At 45.4% G+C, this 22,990-nt stretch overlaps 1 protein-coding gene across 2 annotated transcripts; it reads right to left on the reverse strand.

The window, feature by feature from the left end:
• Window positions 1-422: 422 nt before the first annotated feature.
• Window positions 423-22,253, reverse strand: CDC42EP3 (CDC42 effector protein 3). 2 transcript variants are annotated; one of them, XM_090280216.1, is made up of 3 exons: window positions 21,966-22,253; window positions 3,154-3,238; window positions 423-2,444 (listed from the first exon to the last, which is right to left on the reverse strand). In XM_090280216.1, the coding sequence occupies exon 3, from the start codon at window positions 2,203-2,205 to the stop codon at window positions 1,441-1,443; it is 765 nt and encodes a 254-aa protein (XP_090136342.1). In that variant the 5' UTR covers window positions 2,206-2,444; window positions 3,154-3,238; window positions 21,966-22,253; the 3' UTR covers window positions 423-1,440. The 2 variants fall into 2 exon arrangements, with proteins under 2 accessions (XP_090136342.1, XP_090136341.1); XM_090280215.1 differs by lacking the exon at window positions 3,154-3,238.
• Between the last annotated feature and the right edge of the window lie 737 nt (window positions 22,254-22,990).

The raw sequence follows: 22,990 nt of genomic DNA on the forward strand, positions 1-22,990 counted from the left end.
TTGGGAGGCAAGCACTCTCTACTGTGCTTCTTTATTTACCCTTCTTAATCATGGCTCTATGGCGACTGTCCTGTGCAGGAAACACCTGTCCTATAGGGACGGGATGGGGCCTCTAAGAGTTTGCTGTAGAGTGCGTTAAAGTAAGGGAGGAGAGTCACAGAAATGAGTTTTGAAAGGCTGGTCGGCATCAGTGTTGACTTAAAACAACATTTTAATCTCGCATGTTTATTTTGAGGTCCTTGTTTTGGGGGAATCTCAAACCTCTGGAAAATAATCAAAATTACAGAGTGGATGAAAATCAACTCTTACCTTATTTGAAAGACTCATGTACACTTTAGAGAAGCAATTTTTTCTAGCTCTGGACTATATAATAGAAAATGTTATTATTATTTTGTTTTTGTTTATTACTATAATCATGCAAGTTTATTTTAACATTTACTCTTTATTGTGTTGTATGAAGTACCTATGTAATGCAAGTATGTACTGTACTAAAATACCCATATTTCCAAAGAACAATATGTGGTGTAGCCCACAGTCTCTGCAGAAGCATCATGAGTAACCTGTGCCTTTTACACTTGACAATCCATTGATGGCTGCTATGAAAAGTTTAACAGGTGAAGAAAAAAGAAAATAAAGCTAAAGTATGAATACATTTTTCCAAACATACACATACACAGCTTACGATGGAACCACAATGGAAACAAGTCAAATGATATTTGCTGTAGTGTCTATAAAATGTAGACTCTGCAATAAAAAGCCAAAGGCACATAAAAATATATTTTAACTTTAAAAATAACTTAGTTACAGTAACATTTTGCCTGTGTCTTACCAACATGTTGCTGACAGTCAAAATTCCACAAAATCGACATATTATATAGAGATATATAAGAGCTACAAGAAAATCCCCCAAACCCATAAAGTTGTTCAAATGTGAAAACAGAGAAAAGTTTTAACACTGAAGAATCTGCTATGGTGAGCCCAAACATAATATAGAAAAGAGTATAGAAAAAAAGGCTTAGGTGTTAAATAAATTTTGACTTCCTCTTGCTCAGAAAATGCTGGAGTATTGTCAAGTTCCTCAGTGTGGCTCAGCAGCCCCTCGTAGCTAGTGCCCATCCTGGCTGAGCCAGATCCCTGTGTGTCTACAAACAAAACCTGTGAGCTGAGCATCAGCCATGCCTGCTGAAAATGGGTTCTGACCGACTCACTTCCTCTTTTTGCCAGGACAGGTCTTTTTTACCCCCCCCTTTAACTGTTTTTACAAATAGGGAATCGAAGGTAAAAAAATACTTCGTAGGAACATTTTAGAAAACCCATGACATAACTGCAAATATAGCCAGTGAAGCTCTTCTCTTTGACTGTGGTTCATCGTGGTTGGGTGGTTACTTTTTATTTATTTTTGATACCTTTTATCCCAAAGAAATTGCTGGAAGTGTACTGTTACTTATTTTTATCCATGACATTCAGCACCTCATCCAAAAAGGAGGGCCCTAGATCCAGCTGAAGGGAGAGGAGGGAGCCCGTGAGATCAGAGAGGGACTCCTCAGATTTAGTCTTTCCCTTGACGAGCTCGCACGGGGTGGGATGGTCAAACATGTCCTCCACCGGCCAGTCAGGGTACTGTTCGGAGAGGCTGGAGGAGTGGCTGTCCCTGCCCTGGCTGGACTGCGACGCCGACCCGCTGGAGCCCCACGAGACATCTCCTGGGTGGACTGTCCCATTCTCCAACAAACCACTTTTCTCAGGACCCTTTTCCTCCACGACAGGCTCACAACTGAGCCGGGGCAGCTTTGCTGGCCCGAAGGACTCCTGTTTGGAGTTAAATGTCACCGGTGACAATAAGGGCAGCATGAGTGCTTGGGACCCCCCGATGGTCGGGAGGGAGATGGCGTTTTTGAGCACAGGCGAGGGCGTTTCTGTGAACACAGAATCAGAGGTGCTATTGGCCCGGAAGAACTCGTTATGCCCAGGGCACTGGCCCAGGTGTGCCTTCTCCTGGTTTCCCGGTAAAAGCTCGTAGTTTCCTTGAAGGAAGGAGATGTCTCCAAAGACGTCGTGCTGGCCCTCTTTGCCGATGTGAATGGTGTGGCGAAAGTCTCCGAGGGGGGGACTGATCATATCAGGGGACAGAATGTCCCTCAGTTTAAATTTCTTTCCTTTCTTGTTATTGGCAGCTTTCAGGTAAATTGGGGTCTTGGCTGGCATTGTGGAACTTGAGAATGTCACTTCTACAAAAGGAAAAAAAGGCCACCTTCTTCACAGAGGTTATATGTTTCCAATAATCCTTCCCGATAGGACCTATCACACCATTTTCCTCAAGTAGCTTCAGAAGTGGCCGTGAAAGGAGGTGAAGCTTGGAGAGAGACCCTCCTGAAGTTACAGCCAAGTGGGGCTTTCTGAAGAGCCGGTTACAACATCCAAGCCCTTCCACAACACGGGGACACCTGGGAAAGAAACCAAAGCAGGTTAGGATCACCTGGCCCCTTCAAGACTCCCTCCGGCAGGGCCAGTTCCCATCGAAAGCTAAGTTTCATTGTGTTGTTTCCCTCCATGAAGCAGGATACAAACTTAAATCTTAACAAGGATCTACTACTCCTAGTCTTATTTCAGGACTTAAAGGAAAAAAAAAGAAGAAGAGAAAGAGAGAGATTACAAAGCCCCAAACCTATGTCCTCAGCACTTTTTAAAGATGGCCATAGGCAAATTTTCTAGGCATGCCTAAGGTTTCAGTCCTTTTCCTTTATTATAAGAACTCTGACAGCACATGACCAGGGTGATTTCAGCTCCTTACATACAACTGGACTTGTTTTGTTTTGTTTATTTATTTATTTAAGCTTTCCCCCCCCATTTTTTAAATTGTTGTTGTATTACATTTGTCCCCCCCCCCCATTTGGACTTGTTTTAAAATATATTTTCTCTTTTGTCTTCGCATTCACACGAGCAAGACCAATATTACATTGTTGAGTTTTGTAGATAAATAAAATTAATGCAATAAAATGAATATTCCTATAAGGAAAGGGGCTAGAAAAATAACTTACTAAGTGACAGTGACTATTATAGGCTAGCATCCAACAAAAACTTAATGAAATGCATTCTTACAACTACGAAAAAGACAACAGTTAAGAAAAACCACACTCTTTCTCAATGACATACAGGCAATAAGTGAAAGAGCAGGAGCTGGACCTGAGCTGTGGCAGGAAGAATCGTGCTGTCCAGAGCGCCAGGATTTGGAGGTATTCTGAGATGGAAGAAAAAGAAAAACAAAACAAGTCTGCTTCTTTTCAAAGAAAATAGTGTGATTGTACAGAATAGGTCGGGTCTTTACCTGGAAATACTTTTGGAACATTTACTGGTAAGTTTGTACCCTCTCCCCGTGGCAGGGAGAACTCCCAGGGAACCCAGTGATCTGCCCCCGGGTGTTAAGGCCTTTGTGGGTGGAACCTGTGATTTGTTTCTAACAACAGCTTATGGCAAAGGTGATGGGATGCCCCACCTTGATTAGGTTCCACTATAAAAGATCCCATCTCAGCAAACTGGAGAGGACTCCCTTTATTGGGTTTGAACCAGGCTGAGAGAATGCCTATGTAGATGAATTCTGCCGATAACCTGGGGGACCCTGGGACTGGATCTTTCCCCAGCCGAGCCTCCCATGAGACTACAGCTCTGACACCTGGTTCACACCCTGAGACCATGGAGCTAAGCCCTGCCCACTTTCCTCAGCTGCAGAAACTCTGAAACGTTAAATGGGTATTGTTGTAACCCACTACACTGATGGTAATCTGAAAACTAACCCAGCCTCCCTGCCGGGGCTACAGGAGGAGATTAGAGGTGATGAGTTAAGGAAGGTCTGGGGGCTCTCGCTTCACAGATGGGAAATCTTCATCCTTGAAAAGAACCCTCCACTCTTCCATCACATCAGCTGGCAAGGAAAAGCTGCAATCTCTCCTGCTGCAGGAATTCCTGCAATGGCTCCACTGCGGCCTCTCCCTGGCCACAGAGCAAGTAGAGAAATACTCTGAGGGGTGGGTTTGATGGTGGCTTGAAGAGGGCCACACTTGCTTTGTAGCAGCTGGAGGCTGGCCTACGTCTGGCCCATCATTCTTTCCTTTCAGCAAGAGTTTTAAATTCATTTCCCTGTAGCAGGTGGCAAGAACCATGCTCCAGCACCCATGGGCAAGGTGACAACTGGTTCTATTGGGGAAGCCACTTACACCCAAGCCTCAGAGGACAGAGGACGATAAGCTAGAGTGACATACCTGACAGGCAGCAGGCTTGGGGAGGAGGCCAAGCCAGCATAAGAGGTTTTACACCCAGAGTGAGCCAACCTCGAAGCTGCCAAATAGAACCCTACAGCCACCGTCTTCTGATTTCTCTTTAGTCCCAACTACGGCCCTGGCTCAACCTCCCTGAAGCACTGTGTTGTGGCCACATGGACAGGCCGGGGGGTCTACTTGCCCATTTCAGGTTAGAGATGCACCAAGACAATGTTATTCAGAGACACTTGATACAGAGCGAGAAGACGGGGAAGCCAGTCCCAGGAAGACATTCTGTTTCATAGTTGTAACTCTCATCTGGGTCTTGCAGCAATAACACTGGGTCTTCCTGCTTCAACCTCAGAAGTTCCTTCCCCTGTACGTGCAGGGGTGGCTGGCATAGCCCTCCTGCCAGCTGGGCCCAGGGCCACAACTGCCTGCAGGGGCCGCTGTGGTGCCTCCTGAAGAAGTTGGGGGCAGCCCTGAGGGACAGCAGCCCACTGGGATGTCCTCCCACACATGGCCAGGAGGGCAGCTTCCATTGAAAGATACAGTATGTCCACCACCACGCAAGGGCATGCATGCAAGGGCTGGCTGGCAGGGTGATGCAAGGCCAGAAACTGAGGCAGGCCACATCACATTATTTAGGCAAATGAAAGGCCATAACGTTGTCACAGCCAGAGTGCAATCTCTGCCTCTCTCACATTCACCTGTTATTTGAAAAACTGGCGACTAGGGGCTTTGAGAAGGAAAATGGCGGCAGTGGTGGTGGGGGGTTGGGGTGGGGATGCTTGCTTTACTCAGGAGGCTCCAGGAGGAAGGCCCGGTCCGCTGTCCCTGCCTGGCCACAGCTGTGGGCATGGGCACTGCGGGCCCCTTGGCAGAGGCTCGCTCTGTCTGGTAGAAGCTGGGCTTTAGGTCAGTGGCGTGGACCCAAAGGTGGTGAGGAGGTGACAAAATATAGGGGAAAAAAGTAAGAAAAGGGCTGGTAAGTGCTGGCTCAATAAGCTGCTGGCAATGGGATTCTGGAGAGTGGGAGAGGAAAGAAGACACCTTAAAAGGCATTTGTCCTTCTTTCCACAAATATTTGCGTAGTATTTACAGCATAATAGGGACAGAGGCTTCTAGACTTTGAAAACAGTAATTTGTATTGAAGTTCTGCTCTGTGCCAGTGGGAAGAGCTCTCAAATGCATTGGATGTTTTTTAAAAAAGGAATTGGGGCAAAACATCAGTTTTGCAAGTTTAGACGAGTTGATATTTTCGAGGTGGTATGGGGGAAATATCTCAGAGCTCTGACCCTAACCCCTGAATCCTATCTGTTACCCTTCTCCTCCAGCTCAGGGCCAGCCATGCTTGATCCCAGGAGACACAATCTAGTGATGTCTTATGCTGACTGCTTCCACGCCTCCGTTCTGAACATTCTGGGCTCCCTCACTTACCAGCCAGTGCACTGCCGTTCCTGCTTTCTTCCCAGGCTGACTGCTCTCTCAATATCTTCCCTGCCATCACTCATGCGAAACCCAAGGGGCAGTTCCTTCCCTGGTGACGAAGTGGCTGGTCCTAGAGAGGGTTATCTGTGCCTCTCCTGGGAATCGCCAACACTGAATACCACAGTAAGTGTTTACATATTGGGCCCTGTTCCAACCTTTGACAGGTACTCACTCACAGGCACTCGGGAGGCTGCTACTGTTCATATCTCCATTTTACAGTGGATGCACTGAGGCACAGCCATTGAGTCGTTGTGCCAAGGCCAACACGGCAACTTGACACTAAGCCCAATGGCCAGGCTCTCGAACTTGAAGTCTTGACACTTACTGACTACACTCCCTGGGAATTCAGTCAGCTCCCACATTGCGAGGGGGATGCATTGCAAAGTCTGTTTAATACACAAATATGTGATAGGACACTGGGTGATGACGGTGAGGAGCAGGCTTTGCATACAGTGACGGCAAAGGTCCAACAGGTCTAACCTCCGTGGAAGGCAGTTAAGCGGTATCTATCAAAACTGCAAATCTCATGCGTGGGTCCTGGAGTTCCACTTATGGACATTTATGGAGATTTATTCAACGTACGTATAGGGGAAATCATATGTGTACAAAGTTATTGATCCAGCACAGTTTATAACAGCCTAGAGCTGGAAAGAACCTAATTGTGTACCAATATATAAATTAAGGTGAATCCGTACAGAAGAATATCACACAGGTCTATAAAATGATCAGATAGCTCTTTCTAGGCTGACACAGAAAAAGCTTCAAAGATATGTATCTTCAAGGGATAAAAAGGGGGCGCACAAGTGTGCTGACACAGGTCTGTGAAAGACCCCTGGAAGCACACAAGTAATGCGACTGCCTACAGGGGCAGGAAGTAGATGGGAGGGGATGAGGGTGAGAGAGAAGCTTGTCACTGTGTAACCTTTTATGTTTTTGGATTTTCCAGTGAATTATGAAGTAGTTAGTTTTAAAAAAAAAGATAAACAAATGGGTTGCTTAGGGCTCAGATGGCACTTTTTTGCAGAGCCTATTTTATAAACAGGTCCTGAAAAGCCTATTGAACCTATAGGAGTCACTGGCACAATGACACTGGAGGAATGGCCCCCACAGGGTGTCCACATGGAGGGAAGCACAGGCGGTTGGCGGCACTGGGGCTCGGGCACACAGCTCTTTTTGGGGGAGGTGGCCAGTGACACAGATAGGCAACATTTTATGGTGGGTTGGTCCTAAATGCCATGATACAAAATCCTGTCCCTCTTAGCTCTTTTCAGAAAAGGAGACTTGGGCTCCAGATTCATGGTGGGTGGCCGCCATGCCAGTAGACGGGAGTGAAGGATGAAGCACAGCGGGACAGCCTGAGTCAGGGGGACACTCCAACTCTTTGATCCTTGCCCCCAACAAAGCAAGGAAAGAAAGAGCTAAATTCCAAGGACTTACAGGACAGAAGTGAATTGTTAGAGCAGAACTGGTGAGCGAGCCCTCGTGGGTATTTCGTGAGCCAAATAAAGTGAATCTCTAGCCTTTGTGTTTCAGTTGGATTTGGCCCCATCAGTAACTATCAGGTACTGAGCCACCCCAGGGTGCTGCCTGCCCACACTCGGTCTCTCCTGTTCTCCAGCTTTCTCTTGTTGCCACAAATCCCCTACCCTACTACTTCCTCAAATTGAAAGAAAAAAATTTAAAAAAGGAAGGAGGGGGAGGGAGAGAGGAAGGGAGGGAAGAAGAGAGGGAGAGGGAGAGAAGAGAAAGAAATCTTCCGATGTGTAGCCTTTACTCAAAGCCCCCCATCCTTGACCTTGAAATCTGAACTCTCCACAATCATTAATTCCTTTCTCAGAGTTCTTGGATCACTGTTTGCTCCTTTTTCTCCCCCTAAAATGACACTCAAGATAATATTCACCTGGGAAATTAGATGCCTCTGAAAACAAAGGTGTCAGTTCTTGGCACTGGAGAGAAGAGATTCCCCAACATAAGGGTTCAATTCCCCAGTCACTTGCTTGTCACCTTCTATCAAGGCCAGAGGGAATGTCCAGCAGATGTGTGGGCATGGAGTCCAACTGCAAACGCAGACTCCCACTTACAGGAATTTGTGAGAAATCCAAGATTTCCAAGACACAAAAGGGCTGGAGAGGAAGTTGAAGCCACAGTTTTGATAAAAAAAAAAAAAAGTGTTCAGTAGTCATTACTGCCCTAGGCTAGCCAGTTCGTTTCTTCCTGGTGACTGATTTAAGCATAAGTGATTCCTCAGAGAAATCACTTCAGCAATAATAATTCAATGAAGGAAAAACAGAAGTAGCCCCTTGTTTCATTTCTTTGTCACCCTTTTGATAAACAGAGCCTTGCTGAAAAGACCAAAACAGGTCAGGGGCCAGGAGGTGGGGGAAAAAACAAGGGGATGTGACAAAGTGACACACCAAAAAATCAGTTCCTCAATTACTTAAGAGTTGACTGTATTGGCAAATCACAGGAGTCTGAAAAAGAACAAAGAGATTGAAGTTGTCTTAAAAATTCCATTTATTTTAAGAAAGGAATGTTTGGTTTATCTACTATTTTGTTTTTAGATCATTCTTAGTGGAGAAAGATGATGAAAAATGTTCTGCATCCTGCAAAATAGGTTGCAATGTTAATTTAAAATACACGTGTTAAAAACAGGGGCAGGTGTGTGTGTGGTTGGGTGGGTGGGTGTGGGGTATGATCATCCTGAGGGACCTGCAGGCCTTTGCCTTTCTTCTGCTTGCAGGAAGTGAGCCTGCACCGGACTTCCCCTTTCTTGCTTAGCTGTTACATCCTTCAAGGACATCCTAGCTTTGGGTCCCTTTTCACTGTCTCAGTGTTGTATAGTGTGCCCTTCTTCCTAGCACCTGGAAACAGCACCACTGTACCATCTGGGCCCCAAGCAAAAATACTAAATTATTCCTCCCAATAGTCCCAGGGAAGGATGACAAGGTGGCCAAGAACCCTCCATCCCCGCCCCACCCCCCAGCATCTTTGGAGTATTTCTCTCTGCTGCCAACAAGGAGAAGACAATGCCACTGTGATAAGCCCCAGAAAACTGCATTTGACTCTGGGCACCCCACTTTGAAAGGAACAGAGGCAACCTGGAACACATTCTGACATGTTCTAAGGGGTCCCAGGAACTTGGTTGTGACACATGAGAAACAGCTGAAGGAGTGTAGAAGCTTCAAGAAAACCCAGATACGGAGGGGACACGAAGCTTCAGGGATCTAAAAGATTCACTTCCCTGGGCGGGGGAAAGGCCTCAGCATGACCAAGAAGAAGCTACAGGGAAACCGACTTTGGCTCCCCCAAAGGAGAGCCCAGGTTTCTGGAAAGATGGGATGGTTTGCTGTGGGGAGGGGACATGAATGAAGATGAGGGTCTCGCAGGAGGCAGCAGCCTTGACTGACCCTGATGGTGCACTGCAGGTGGCACCTACATACCTGGTCACTCTGAGTCTCCCATAAGGGAACACTATCACCGCTTATTTCCTTATGTCTCATTCACCTATAAAAATGTTCAGAGACTTTCCCTAGAAGACTTCGCCTGTGAAGGTAGCTGTGTTTTTCCTAATATAAGGATGACCACCAGCCGACCTCAGGTATCAGAAACAGTCAACTATCACCAAATAAAGGCACTCGTGCCAACCCTTTGCAAACCTCTCTGGGAGACCTTCTCTGAGTCATCGAAAGAATTTTAAAATTCAAGAAACAAAATCATAGTATTAGAAATTCAACATTGAACTTCAGTGAAAATCTAAGATAGAAATAAATGTAACTAGAAAACAGCCAGTGAATAGCATCCTGAAGATGCTTTTCATATTTTCAGTCTGTTTTACTCCACCCATGAGAAGATAAGAAGATGCCTTTTCTATTTTTAGCTTCTCATTCTTTCCTCATATTATCTAAACTGAAGACAGAACTACATGCCCTAAGACTGTAAAACTCCATTAGCTCAGGTCCCAGCTGCCTAACCGTCATGCAAATGAACTTGCAGCCTGACCCAGCAGACTATATTTTATAGACCCACTCAGAAAGTCTATGATATATCTCATCTTCAATTATTTATATTTAGGCTTCTCATTTATGATTCAGCTCCAGCTTGTATTTATTTTCCTTTTACAACCCTGATTATATAGAAACCCACAAATACTATATGGGAGATTCACTGCTAATTTGCATACATTCTTTACATTTATAGGATCTGGTTGTACTACTTGAAAGACCTTTTAGAAGCAAAATTGGAAGACAGAACATCCACCTCACAAAATACCAAATTTGTACTTTTGCAGAGAGGTTCATTACACCCTTTCTCCCTATTAAAGTGAGTTATTGGGGAAGGACTCAATGTGGACACTGATCCCTGGCAGGAGGGCAGGTTCTCTCAAAGTGCCTGGCTCATTCATCACGACTAGTTTTACATGGACTCGGTCAGAAGGAGCAAGGCAGGCACTCTAGTTTGGTGGATATGAATCAAATAAGGCCATGACTGTGAATTGCTCCCATGCTTCCATAACTAATGGATCCCACTTGATTTGTGAAGCTCCAAGGACTGTATCAATACAGGAAGGGAACGTGCAGTTTTTAGCAATATTCAGCCAGGATACTCCTTCTAAACTCTGCTCAAAAGAAAGTAACTTGTAAAGTTGCTTAGTTGCTCATAAAAAAATAAAATAAAATAAAATCGAAGCCAGCAATTATTCTCTGAAAACTCCAGCTTCAGCAACAGTAGTACCAAAGGATCCAAAATAACAGGTTTGACAGGTGTCCAGAAATTCAGGCTACGGTCACTTGGCCCATACCACCACAGAAAGTGAAGTTCCTCGTCCTTCGCAAGTTAGGCTCCTTCTATACTCCATTTCCCTAGTGGGGTGAACAGAGGCAGATACAGGATTTCCATGCTATTCTCCCACCGTCCTACGCCCTTGACAATCATCCACGTTTGTTCGATGGGCTGAAACATGGCGTCTCCACCTCACACCAGCCACTGAGTATGTTTGGAAACTGGCGGTGGCCATTCCACTCTCAAAACACCTCCATCGCAGGCTCCCCCCTGTGTCCTAAGTACATAAGTATTTGTCCAGTGAGTGAATGACTGTTCTCTCAGACTAGGCTGAGAGCTCTTCTATGAACACGAAATGGGCCTTATCCATCTCTTTGCCTCCCACAACACATGACTCACAGGGCACTTAAGAAGTGTTTGAATCCCTAACCCCTGCTTGACCTTCCATCATGAGAGAAGAGTTGGTTTGTCCCCAGGTACTAAGTCCAAGTCCACCGGGGCTCCTCTAGAAAGCGGCAAATTTGAAATGCCTGATTCTCTAGGAACTTATACTTGTGAATAGTAATGGCTAACATTTCAGTGCTTGCTGTGGGCCAGGCAGTAAGTAATAGAATACACCTCTTGGGAAGCAGTCTTAGATTAAGTCTTAGGTCAATCAGCCCAAATGTGGAGAAGCTGGGATTTCAGCCACAGCTGGACTCCAGTCTGCTCTTAAGTGCTGCTGACTGGCTAACGTGAGGGCTGCCATGAAGCCATGAAGTTCGTTGAGAATACAATGGCCATTCCAGACTCTGTCTAGAGGGCTGACCACACCATAGGAAATAATACACCATGATCTCAACATGAACGAGAGGCAGTGGTGATAAAATGACCTTGTCAGGAACCAAGAATGAGTAAAATGGTCCCAGACACCAGCTCCTCCAACTCTAACTCGGGAAATCTTTTCCATTTTTTTGCTCTTGTCAAAAAGAATCTCAAAGGAATTTGACCTGATGGAAAAGAAAAGCCAGGAGATTAAAATTTTGAAGTAACAAAAGCCCCCTAAAGTCTCAAAGAGAAAAACAAACATCCTGTTCTTAGAAAAGAGCCTTAGTGCCCTTAATTCCTTCCCCAGAGGAAGCCCGCGCAGGGGCTGCATACAACCACAGGGCTTTCACAGGGGACAATGGCTCCCTTTCCTCACCATGGACACTTCCCTTCCCTCCTACCTTTCTGAAACTCAGAACCCCGTGTTCCTTACACAGATCACACTCCTGCCTTCTTACTATTGACCCCTATTCAAAACATCCGCAAGGCTGCTCCAGTCCCTTCCTTCCTGAAGGAACCCTCTGACTCACCTCGGGAAATGCAGGCTCCCTACTGCCTTGCTTGCAGGTTTTCTGAGGGCTCCTGGGGAGCTGATATTTTCCTGTTACTTCCCTATCCTCTGTTTTTCTCATTGTATGTCTGACATCTCCACGGAGGTGGTGAGCTCAGTAAGAATAAGTAGGCAAAGGTGCTCTACATAAGGCTGTTGATAAAAATCACTTACAGAGCCTCCTCTTGGGCTGTGAACACAAGAGCCCCTTAAGTTGTATTGAGTAAATAAACCCTTTTAGTTTTTCCTCTGCCCATCCCTTAGAACAAGGGTCTGCGATTACAGTAGGTGGGCCCTGCGTATGCTTCCTGTGCTCCCCTCCTCTCGGTAAATGGCCGAAGCCACCCCAAACCAAACCCCGTTGTCATCACCAACTCCTCGCCCCGCCTTATTTTCCAAGCCAAGTCCCTTCATTACGTCTCCTTCTCCATCCACTGCCTCAGCCTCGCTAGCAGCCCTTGTGGTCTTTCTCCTGCACAAGGGCCTTTGCCTCCCCACCTGTCTCCCAGTCTCCAACCTCAGCTCCTTCCACTGTATCTTCCACTCTGTCTCAGGGTGGGCCATCTAGCGGTTTTGAACGGCAGGCCCACCCTACAGACATAAGATAGCTGATGAGGTTCACTTTAACCACTTTGGACCCAGCTCCCCCGACAACTTTATCCCGGCCAGTTCCCCCAAACCTGCCAACATCACACCTGACAGCAATCACTGCTTGTCTCCCCCACTATACTGCCTTCTTCAGGACACAGACAATGGCATTTAATTCATAGCTGGTACTGAAAAAAATGTTTGTTGAATGAACATGTGAGAATGAGACTGTCTTGACTTCCTTCCTCTTCAACCCTACCTGTCCTCCTGGGAACACCAGATGGAGTCTTTTTATGACTGCTACAGGAAAAAAACAAACTAAATAACAAGGAGTTGTAGCGTCTTTTCTCTAATTTTTCCATCTGTAAGACACTTTAATCTTTCTCTATCCATGCAAGGTAAGAATTTAACAGCCTATCAATGCAAGCAACAGTAATTTTATAGGCTCTTACAGATCTTTGTATTAAGGCAAAGAATATTTATTGATTTGAAAGACAAATACTTCTATCCACGACTGCAAAGTGCAAATTGAGTCTTAGAAAGACAGGCAAGACTCAAGAAATACTTCACAATACATTCCCCTGAATGCAGACTCACTAAGTTATGTGTAAGTCACTCTTAGAGAATGAGGTCCTGGAGAAACAATCAGCTTGCTCTCTTGACCTTTCCTTTCAAAAGGAAGTGAGTTAAGAGGGGAACTTGGATTATTTGGCACAAGATGTACAAGGGAAACTCAAGAAACTCTAATGGACATTCTATAGAAAGGGTTGCTTTCAATATTAATGTATGACTAACACAGATTAGGTACTTTTCAACAGCATGGGCAAAGGAAACTGTTCTAGGCCTCAGGGAAGAAAGGACTGGGCAAAAACTTTGACCAGCTGTGTTAAGATCCTTGTAGAACTCCACACATGCACAAAGATATCATTTATCTTCTGTGTAAATAGAGAAAATTATTACCCCAAACCTGCTTATCTCACAGGTGATTATAAGAGCTGAGAGTGCAAATCTTCCTACCAATAAAATGCTATGCAAACACGAAGTATTATCTTTATCCCAAATGAAGCACTAGAACATCTACTGAGATATACTAGAAAAGGAGAACCATTTTAATTGCCTAAATAACCACTTCCATTTTCTCTTTAAATGTTGTCAATCAATAAAGTGCTTGTAGGCGGGGCTAAAATGGTTTATGTCTGCCCTGTGAACAATTTCCACAGTTTTAAGGGATTACTACCCTCCAGCTTGATCAGAGGATAATTCCTCTGTCAACAGAACCCAGGGCTAACTTCTATACAGTGTATACAAGCTTCCTTTATCTCCAGGTGTGCAATTCTTCCAGGCTTGAGAACAAATGGGACTTTTTTGCGTTAGGAAAATTACAATCAACCATCATTGGTCAGATAAAGAAAAGTTTAAGGGCATATGGTTAAGGTTCATGGGAGTGGGGGGAGACCGGGCTAGATATGAGAAAGAAGTCTAAAGCAACTCAGAGTTAATCAACTTGAAGGATGGGAGAGGTCCATCACAGGAAGTTTTCCCACTGAGTCTGAGACTGGTGTAGGAATTCCATAGGGAAGAGAAGGAGGGAAAGAAAGCAAGTATCCTGCATTAGAAGAGGAGTTCAGGTAATAAATATCTTCTATTCCATGTCCCTAATTTAAGGTAGCATCCCCTGGTAAGTGCATGTAAGCTACATGTACACACAGAAAGGTGACATAGTCATAGACCTGTGCTTAAGATTTATTTTAACTTAATATTACAAAGTATTTTAGGACAGTGGTTACTCACACTGTGTTCCCCAGAACCCTAAAGGGTCAAGGAAGGCACCTCTGAAACACTGGTGAAGGGCAGGGAGACTTAGAGAAGTAATGCCAATCTCTCTACCCTTCCCCTCCCTCCTCTTAACCAAAGAAATCTGCTAGTATCTGTTAATATATTGGGATTAAAATTTTCATTCTTTTCCTTGGCCAACAAAGAAAAAGAAAATGAAGGAGAACTAGGCCAAGAAGGAAAAATCATTCATTCACTCTCATTCTCTCTCTCTGTCACTCAGACTTTAGGGCCTCGGTTCTGTCATGTCAGAATGAGAGAGTGTGGCTGAGATAAGGACCTGTCTGTCCATCAGGAAATGTCAGGGGTCTATGACTGTACACGTTTGCAGAAACATCAGCTTCTAGGGAATTTTAAGGAAAAAATATAATACTTTTTAATAAAGTTAGAATCAAAATATGTTTTGCCAGCCTTTTTCATCATCTCTGTTCATCCTTCCTGGTATTAAATTAAGGTCACAGGGCAAGGCCAGTGACTCTCTTTGGGGGGGCCTCAGTTTCCTCATCTGTAGAAGAGTGTCTTCTTAGGAGGAGACAACATACATAAAGCCCTATTGGGCACTGAGTTTACAATCAAGAGAATGGGTGATTATTACCAATAACTCTAAAAATCCAAAGCTGCGTAAGGAACAGGACAAGCTGAAAGTTCACAGTGGGTATTACTTCCACCTTTATTTCTTTTAGAAACTGGGATCTGAACACCTAAACTGATTATTTTACATAGAGTGTGACAATCCCCCAAATGTTCTGGTTCCAAGCATAATTTCCATTTTGAGGGGGAAAAAAAAAGAAACAGAAACAAAGTCACTGTTTTATATCACATGCCACACCTGAGCTATTTGGCTGTGGAACTCCACCCAGCTGGCAGGTGAAGTACTCATTGGCCCCTCAGGTGAGCCCAAAGCTTCAAGGCATCTTCACGAGGAAGGCAGAATAAAACCCACCCATGAGCATTAACTTTCACTCAGTGAGAAGCAGGCTTTGGAGACAGACTTCCACGTGCCTTCATCTGGCCCCCAGCTTGTCGCTCACACTCCACAATAAGTATCTACTGAGGGCCTACTAAATGCTAGATACTATGCTTGAATTGAGGCTACAGCTATGATGCACCTATAGAGCTCACATCCAGTGTAGACAAATGATCAAAAAGTATATCAATAAGTGACTCATATAGTCATGGCTGAGGAGTCTAGGCAATCCCCAGGAAGCACAATGACCCTTATTCTCTTTCGCACCTGGGCTGCCCGGACTGTGCTCTAAGGGGGCACGTGGTACCAGGCAGCCACAATCACACCTGGACACGCGACAGCTGCTGTGGCGGTTGCAAGTGCCCAGCAAAGACTTTGAGGAAGTTCTGGTGGCGGCTTGATCTTCAGAGAACCTTAGACAACCATTATCAAGAGTGTCAAACCACTGGAGGTGCCTCCCCTTGAATTTGAATGTCTTGTAGCCTGGGAAGAAAGAATTTTACTATGACAGAACTTAAATAAGTGAGGTAAGTGATAACAGTTTCTGGCTTGACAACACTTGAGAAGACGTTGCCATAGGCAGAATCAGATGATAAGACTAGGACTAGATTGTCCCCTTTTTCATTGACTCTTGCTACAAAAAAGACGAATGACAAGATTAACTAGGTTTACCCTACTCTCAGGGAGCCACAAGTGTCAATAGACAATAATTTAAATGCAATATGTGTTACAGGAGAGGTAGGTACAAGACACTATAGAAAGGCCTTGGGTACAAGGACACAGTCAAGGAATTAAAGAAGTACAGATCCTGGAGAAACTCTGTCACCTTTCTCTGAATCCCCACCCCTCTTTTCCCCCCAGATTTCTTCACTGAGGAGGGGACAGAGCCTGCCCAGAGAAGGGCAGGGATTTGCCTGGTCACATAGCTGGCGGGTTAAGGGATTAGAGCCTCATCTCCAGCTGTGTTAAAAATCACTGTTATATGTCTGAACTGACCCCTGGCAGAAAAAGGTTTTTTAAAATAAATAAATAAAAAGGAAAAGAAAGCAAATATATTCCAAAATGGCAAAGCCACATTTCACCAAAAATGCCTTTGCTTGTTTAAAAATGTGTGTAGCCTAAGTGATTATAATGGATTTGAACAGAACAGGTCTTTTTCAATTAAACACACAGCGATCTATCATGGGCATGATGTGTCTACAAATAGGACCTTCAAGTTGTCACCAGGACATGATGGATTCCCAAATGTGTAAGCTGTCTAAACAGAGTCCTGACTTTGAAGTTTCCTGCCTTCCATGCTGGCTCTGGCTGCTCTGCCAGAGATCTGCACTGGTCTGTTTTTTCAACCCAGGGTTTTACATTATTATTATTGAGGTTGCTATGCTAATAGGTGCCACTGTTCCTGGCTCACTGGATTCTAGAGCTAAAGATGATCTGAAATCATCTAGGGCCAAACACCTCATCTTAGAAATGAGACAGTGACCCCAGGAGTTCAGTCACAACTTGGATCTGAGCTAAGGCCAGTCCCTCTGTGACTGTCTCCATTTAATTTTACATTAATTTTATCAAAGAGCAAGATGGTGGGGTATTTGCTGGCATCTTCTAGTGCATTCTGCATACCCGGTGGTTCTCTAAAATGTCCTTGGGAGGCCTCTGCTCTGTGGGGCAGACTGCAGTGCGTGGCTTCTGCCTCCAGCTCGTGGTTCCTGGAGTGTTTGCTGACAGACTCGTCCTGCCAGCTGCTCTGTAGGCAAAATGACTTGAGTCTGGACACTATCTCCCTGTGAAGATTCTCTGTACACAGTGACACACTAATGCTCTAAAATGTCCTGCAGGGACCTTAATCCAACCGGTTTCCCAAAGAATCCTCTTCTGATGTTTCAGGGCATATGTTAGGCGGTGCTGTATTAGCTAATTGCAGGTGTGTTATCTGACAAAGAACCAGAGGCTAGAAGGCTAATGATGACTTTCTCAAATATGCAAGTAAATCCCAAGTCACTGAAAATCCGGGAGTTTTTAAGTTTGCAATTTCAGGATTCTGCTATTAATTCAAGAGTCGGGCAAGCACTAAAGATCAAACAAATATTAATTTGGAACTTATCAGCTTTCAAATTCATCAGTGCACTACTCAGAAATAGTAAATATCTCCTAATGTCATTATGCTTTGTATTATAAAAGAGTATGGTTTAATTTTAAAAACTGCTTTTCCACCAGAGGTACCATCCATCATCACGAGACTGGTACAACTTGGCAGTGAAGAAGTATATCAAGGCCAGGAAGCCTTTTTTTTTTTTAAGGAAAGAAACATACATGATTAGGTCTATCAAACTATTTGGCTACTTATTTATTCTGTTTCGTGGGGTGCCGTTTTGTTTTGTAGCCTTTAAAGGGTGAAGGCAGAAGGAAGGGAGGTGTGTGAATGGACAGCTCTAATGTTACTGCCCTTGGCTTTGAGGCACCCGGGTTATTTCAAAACATCCTTTCCAGAGCCCCAACTTCAGTCTGAACATAGTCACCTGAGCAGCCTCCCACAGTTCATCACAAACCCGCAGTAGCAAAGACAGTGGAGGCCGGGTAGGTCCCCCACCAGTTATCCAGAGCACCCCTTTAGGTTTTGAAGGCCTCCTCACTCTGTCTCCCATACCAGAAGCTTATCTGGCAGGGCCTGGGTTATGAGCAGAACTGCAATGAGGCCTGATTTTTCCCAAGGACAGAGCTTTCCTGCCCAGCTTCCATAGGGCTCCCGCCTCTTGCTTTCACTTATCTTGAAGCAACATCATTATGAAACATATAGAAAATGTCACCTGAGTGTCAGGGACTGAAGAGCCATGCAGTGTGGATGCGGCCACTAGGTTCAAGGAGACAGCCATCCAGACTGCTTGCTGAACCCCGCCACCTGACTTTCTAGAACTTTGAAGCAAGGATACTATCTATACTAAGCTCCACTTCATCCCTGGCCCCTGAAATTCCCTGTTCTTGGCTGTGGCACAGTTTTCTTGCGTGTTCCAGAGTCCTACATTTTCACCCAGAGAAACACCTTGGTACAAATTAAACTGCTCATGTTAACCCTAGCAGTTTGAGGCTGGATCCTCTGCAGGAGGAGACTGCTGCCACACCCAATTGGACAGAACTAGCTTCCATAATAAAGCCATTCTAATGGCATTTCCTAAGGCTGGAAATTACTGTTACCTTCCTTTGGGCCTGGTATTGTGAGATACAGAGTAGTATGAAAGGAGTTCTCTGCCAGAGGCCAAAGGCCCTAGCAAGTCAAATGCAGTAAGCTTCCCTGTCTCTCCTGTGGGGTGTGGTATTTGCACAAGCTCAGAGATCTTAATTTAAAAACCTGATTCTGCTACTCACTTAGCTGTGTGACCTTGGCCAAGTTACTCAACCTTTCTGAGCCTGTGTTGTCACCTGGAAAATAAGAACAATACTATGTACCTCAAAGAGTACTTATGAATATTAGTGATGAGCCAGTATCAAGCACCTAGGAAAACAAAAGCATCCACCTTTTATTGTGCCTATTCTGAGCCAGGTACTACTGTTCTGAGTGCATTATACTTTTAACTCATTCAATCCTCAAGAGTAATATTAGTATCTCCATTTTATAGTTGCTAAATTGAGTTACATGGGCGAAGTAACTTGCCCCAAATCATGCAAGTATTAAGTGCCAGTGGTAGGACATGAGCCCAGGCAGCCTGACTCAGAGAGGTTTCTTAACCTTAAGATGTTTGCCCACCTCCTTACTCCAAAGAGATGCTGACTTTCATGCAGGATTAACCACTCGTGTTTGCACCTATTGGGTTGTTACATTGCATACAGGGTGGGGCAAAAGTAGCCTTACAGTTGTTATGAGAACCAGTTTATTCTTGTATTATTATTCATTAATTATTGTATTATTTTCCACATGAACAACTGTAAACCTACTTTTGCCCCACCCTGTATGTGTTTAGGTATGTTCCTTACTGTGTACTTTGGGGCAAGTTATATAACAGGTCTGCCCTCAGTTTCCACACTTGTAAAATGCAGAGATATTAACAGTTCTTCCTACACAGGATTGTTAGAAATAAATGAGTTCATCAAGATAAAGGGATAAGGGTGCTTGGTACTTCGGACAGGCTCCATATAGGAAGGCCCTTTAATGCCCAAAGTCACAAACAGTGTGATGCATTAGAATTCTTGGGTGTCATTGCTTGGTAAAGGAGATTTTGTGGTTGGCTGAATCAAGTAGTTTCAAATGACACTACTTGTTCTCTGGCAAACACACTGTGTTTAAAAATAGATTTAAGTTCTGATTCAATCAATAAATAAACAGGTCCACAGGCTTCTGGTTAGAAAGAAATTAGGCCAGGCATAAATGAAATCAGACCAAAAGCAAGAATTTGAAAAATTAAAATGATCAGAAGAGTTCAGACATTTGCTGGAGGTTTTTCAGGTTATGAATTGTCCTACCTACTGGACAAATGTTATGAGTACTGGCCAAGGAGTTTAAAATTTTTTTTTTGTCCTGCTGAAAACCTTCGGGTATCATAGATTAAAACCACTTTATTCCTGATGCTGTTGAATAGCACGGGTTTTAGAAATGAAAAAGGGAAGCTTTTGTGAACATGTTAGTCATAAAACCACATTAAAGGAAAAGCTGCAGAGCAGATAGCACAAACTAGCTCATGTGAGCACTTCTGCAATAAATTTTATGGCTTTGTATTTATTCAACTTGTACCACATTTAAATTTACAATAAAAGGCAAAAAATGTGCAATACTCATTATTCTAACTGTCTTTACATGTTCCATTGGGATACAAAACAGAATTTCGCTGCTCAGATTTTGAGGGAAGGAGGAGCTCATCTCATTTCATGTCTATAGCTGCTTCCACAGCTGCAGCACCATGTTCCAATCATGGAATTCATAATATAAACCTCTTGCAGATGATACTACTGGAAAGCTGAAACTGCCATGGATCCAGACATGCTTCCAAAGGTCCTATCTGTGAACCCAGAGGCTGGTACTGAGTGTTTCATTCAATGAGAGTGGCCTGTTGGAAAACCTACATTCTTTGGGAGACTTTATGAAGAACTTTCAACTCTTCCTCAACGATATTGTCTTTACAATGATTTCACATGTGACAATGCCAAACATGTCACAACTACCAACTTACAACCGAGTGTTTAAATCTATTCTGAAAAGCATATGTCACACATATATATACCTGTGTGGCTTACTCTTAATGCCAATTCATACAAATTATAGGTGGTATCAAAGAACTGTCCAGAAAAGAAACTGTGTTTCCTAGTAGTTAGATGAAATATATTTTCCAAATTAGAACACTACGGAAATCTTTTAAAGTGCCTTAGGGATACACGAAGGACATCATCAGAACTTCAACGTGAGTCTTTTGTCTCCCTGGGCTGTAAAGGTAAGTCTACAAAACTGCGTTTGCTATTCAGATTCAACATCTGCTGCTCACCTAATTTTTGTTCTTTTTTTAAAGCCAACGCCCCCAAGAAACTCTTGCATCTTATGAAGCCTAAGAGCTGGGGGATGGGAGGAGAAAAAATCTTTCTCTTCCGAACACATTCATCAGTTCCCTCCCCCTACTCAGCACCGCCCTCCCTAGAACGCTTTACACCCTCAGCAGCGACTCTCCAAATATACCAGGGTTGAAACCATTCCTATTGCAATACCCTCCTGACATTCCCATTCTCGCCCTCATTTTAATTCACTCACCTTTTTTTTTTTTTTTTAAATTTAAACAAAATGTAATTACTTGACTGTCAGCCTGGGCAGCACTCTGGGGCTTTTTTACTCTTTTCAACACAGCTGCGCTCCGGGCTTTGATGCTGCTCTCCATTGCAGCTTGTCCCAGCCACAGCCTGCCTCTCGGTAATGTAACGTTCAAGTGCATATTTATTTTTAAACTGACCTCTCTTAGACTGTACAGTATAAAGGAGGTCCTGCCAAAAAATATGCTACTTTCTATTTATAAGATGAAACACATGCCTTCCCAAAGTCGAGAGGGGGATGGAGTATAATAATTCATAACGAAGAACTGACTGGCCAGATCCATTCTTCCTCACATGTCTTATACTTGTCTGTGTCAAGACACTTACTTTCAAGAAGAAGAAAAAAAATCTTGAAAACGCTTTAGCTGTTTGGAAACCACCAACCCCCACCCCCCCCAAAAAATCAACTGCCAGATCTGCAGGTTGGAGCTCAGGCCACAATGACCCCGCAACGGTAAAAAAAAAAACAAAAAAAAAAACGGCAGTACTCTCGGCGGGTACTGCCACCGCAGATCTGCGCGGCGCACCCGTGTGCGGCCCTGGTGCCAGTCCCCGAAGGGAGGGGAGCGGTAGCCAGCCATGTGCGGCTTGTTCTCAGACGGAAAAAAGCAAGACGCTCCCAGAATGGCTGTCAATAGCTCAGAGGGTGCAGTAAACGTGCAGCCCCACCCTGAAAAGTGGTGGGCACAAACAGTGAACGTCTGCATCCTAGCTGTGGCGCCCGGACCCCTCTCCGTGAACGTTATGTCCCCTTTTGTCCTTTGGACACCAGCTGGAAGGTGATGCCCTGGTATCCTCAGTCCCTAAACGTTTCCAAGTCTAGCACCCCGCGCGCGCCGGAAGCGGCCAGGGCCGCAGGTCAGACGGACTCAGAGACAAACAGCGAGGAAGGGTCCGTGGGCAAGCAGCAACTCACCAGCAGCCCTCAAGGATCGCAGCCGCTGGCCCCAGCCCCGGCCCCGGCGCCTTGCACCGACGCCTCCAAGGGCGCACGCAGTCCTAGTCCGTAACGCGTAGATCCAGCGGGAGGGCTGGCGCGACGCCTCCTCACAGCGTTATCCGCTCCCAGACAGCGTGAAGGCGCCCGAGGCCGCTGGTCCCCAGGATCGCCCGCTGCTCGCACCCCACCACTACACTGCCACGCGCTGGAGAAGCAGCCGTGAATGAAGGTGCGAGGAAGACTGAACGCGCGCCTGCCGGACTCCCGGACAGAACCTGCGAAGGGCGGGGCGGGGCGGGGCTGCTGCTCTGTGGGCGGACCGGGGCGGGGCGGAGGGCGCGGGCCACAGAGCAGACCCACCCCAAAGCAGTACCTGCGTGGGGCCTTGGGCTACGTGGACCTGCGATGATCACCGGCGGCTGGGCCTACGGGCCCACGGAGGACAATGAGCACATATTTTTACCTCCCCAGCGCCACCTCTAGGGATGTGGCTTCCCTTGGAGAAGCTGAGTTTAGCTCCATCCTCACAAAGAGAGACTGCAGAACTCTCCGTTCAAAAAGGGACCCGGAGTTCCGTAGCCAAGGACAAAGGGACTCCGCCTGCAATCCAAACACCTGCACTAAACCTAGCGCGCCCACCTCTCCTCATTTCAGCAAGCCGACCTAGCCCACCGAGGTTCCAGCGCTGCTGGCGTGTGACTCGGAGAAGTGGCGCCACCTGACTGCCCTGCCCTGGCCTGGCTGCAGGTTCCGGGACCACTAGGATCCCGGGCTAGTGGGGGAGGGTCTTCTTGGGCCAGTTTCCAGCTCGCTCCCCTTCGGAGCTGTCGCCAAAACCCGGAGAGTGGATTTTGCAGACTGGAGACGCCGAAGCTGCAGGCTAAGCGAGTGGGCACGGGAACAGCCAATGCTGCAGGCTTTTCCAGTCCACGAGTAGGTTTTTCCTCCCGCGGGTCCCTAAAAGAGATTTGCCTTAAGCTGGGGCACGCGGGTAGCGGCTG

The sequence above is a fragment of the Furipterus horrens genome, unplaced genomic scaffold (assembly GCF_987537825.1).
Source record: "Furipterus horrens unplaced genomic scaffold, mFurHor1.1.pri manual_scaffold_6, whole genome shotgun sequence".
NCBI classification, from domain to species: Eukaryota; Metazoa; Chordata; class Mammalia; order Chiroptera; family Furipteridae; genus Furipterus; species Furipterus horrens.

Bases quoted from the DNA above. Each gene is read 5' to 3' on its own strand.
- CDC42EP3 (XM_090280215.1), bottom strand. From the start codon at position 2,205: ATGCCAGCCAAGACCCCAATTTACCTGAAAGCTGCCAATAACAAGAAA.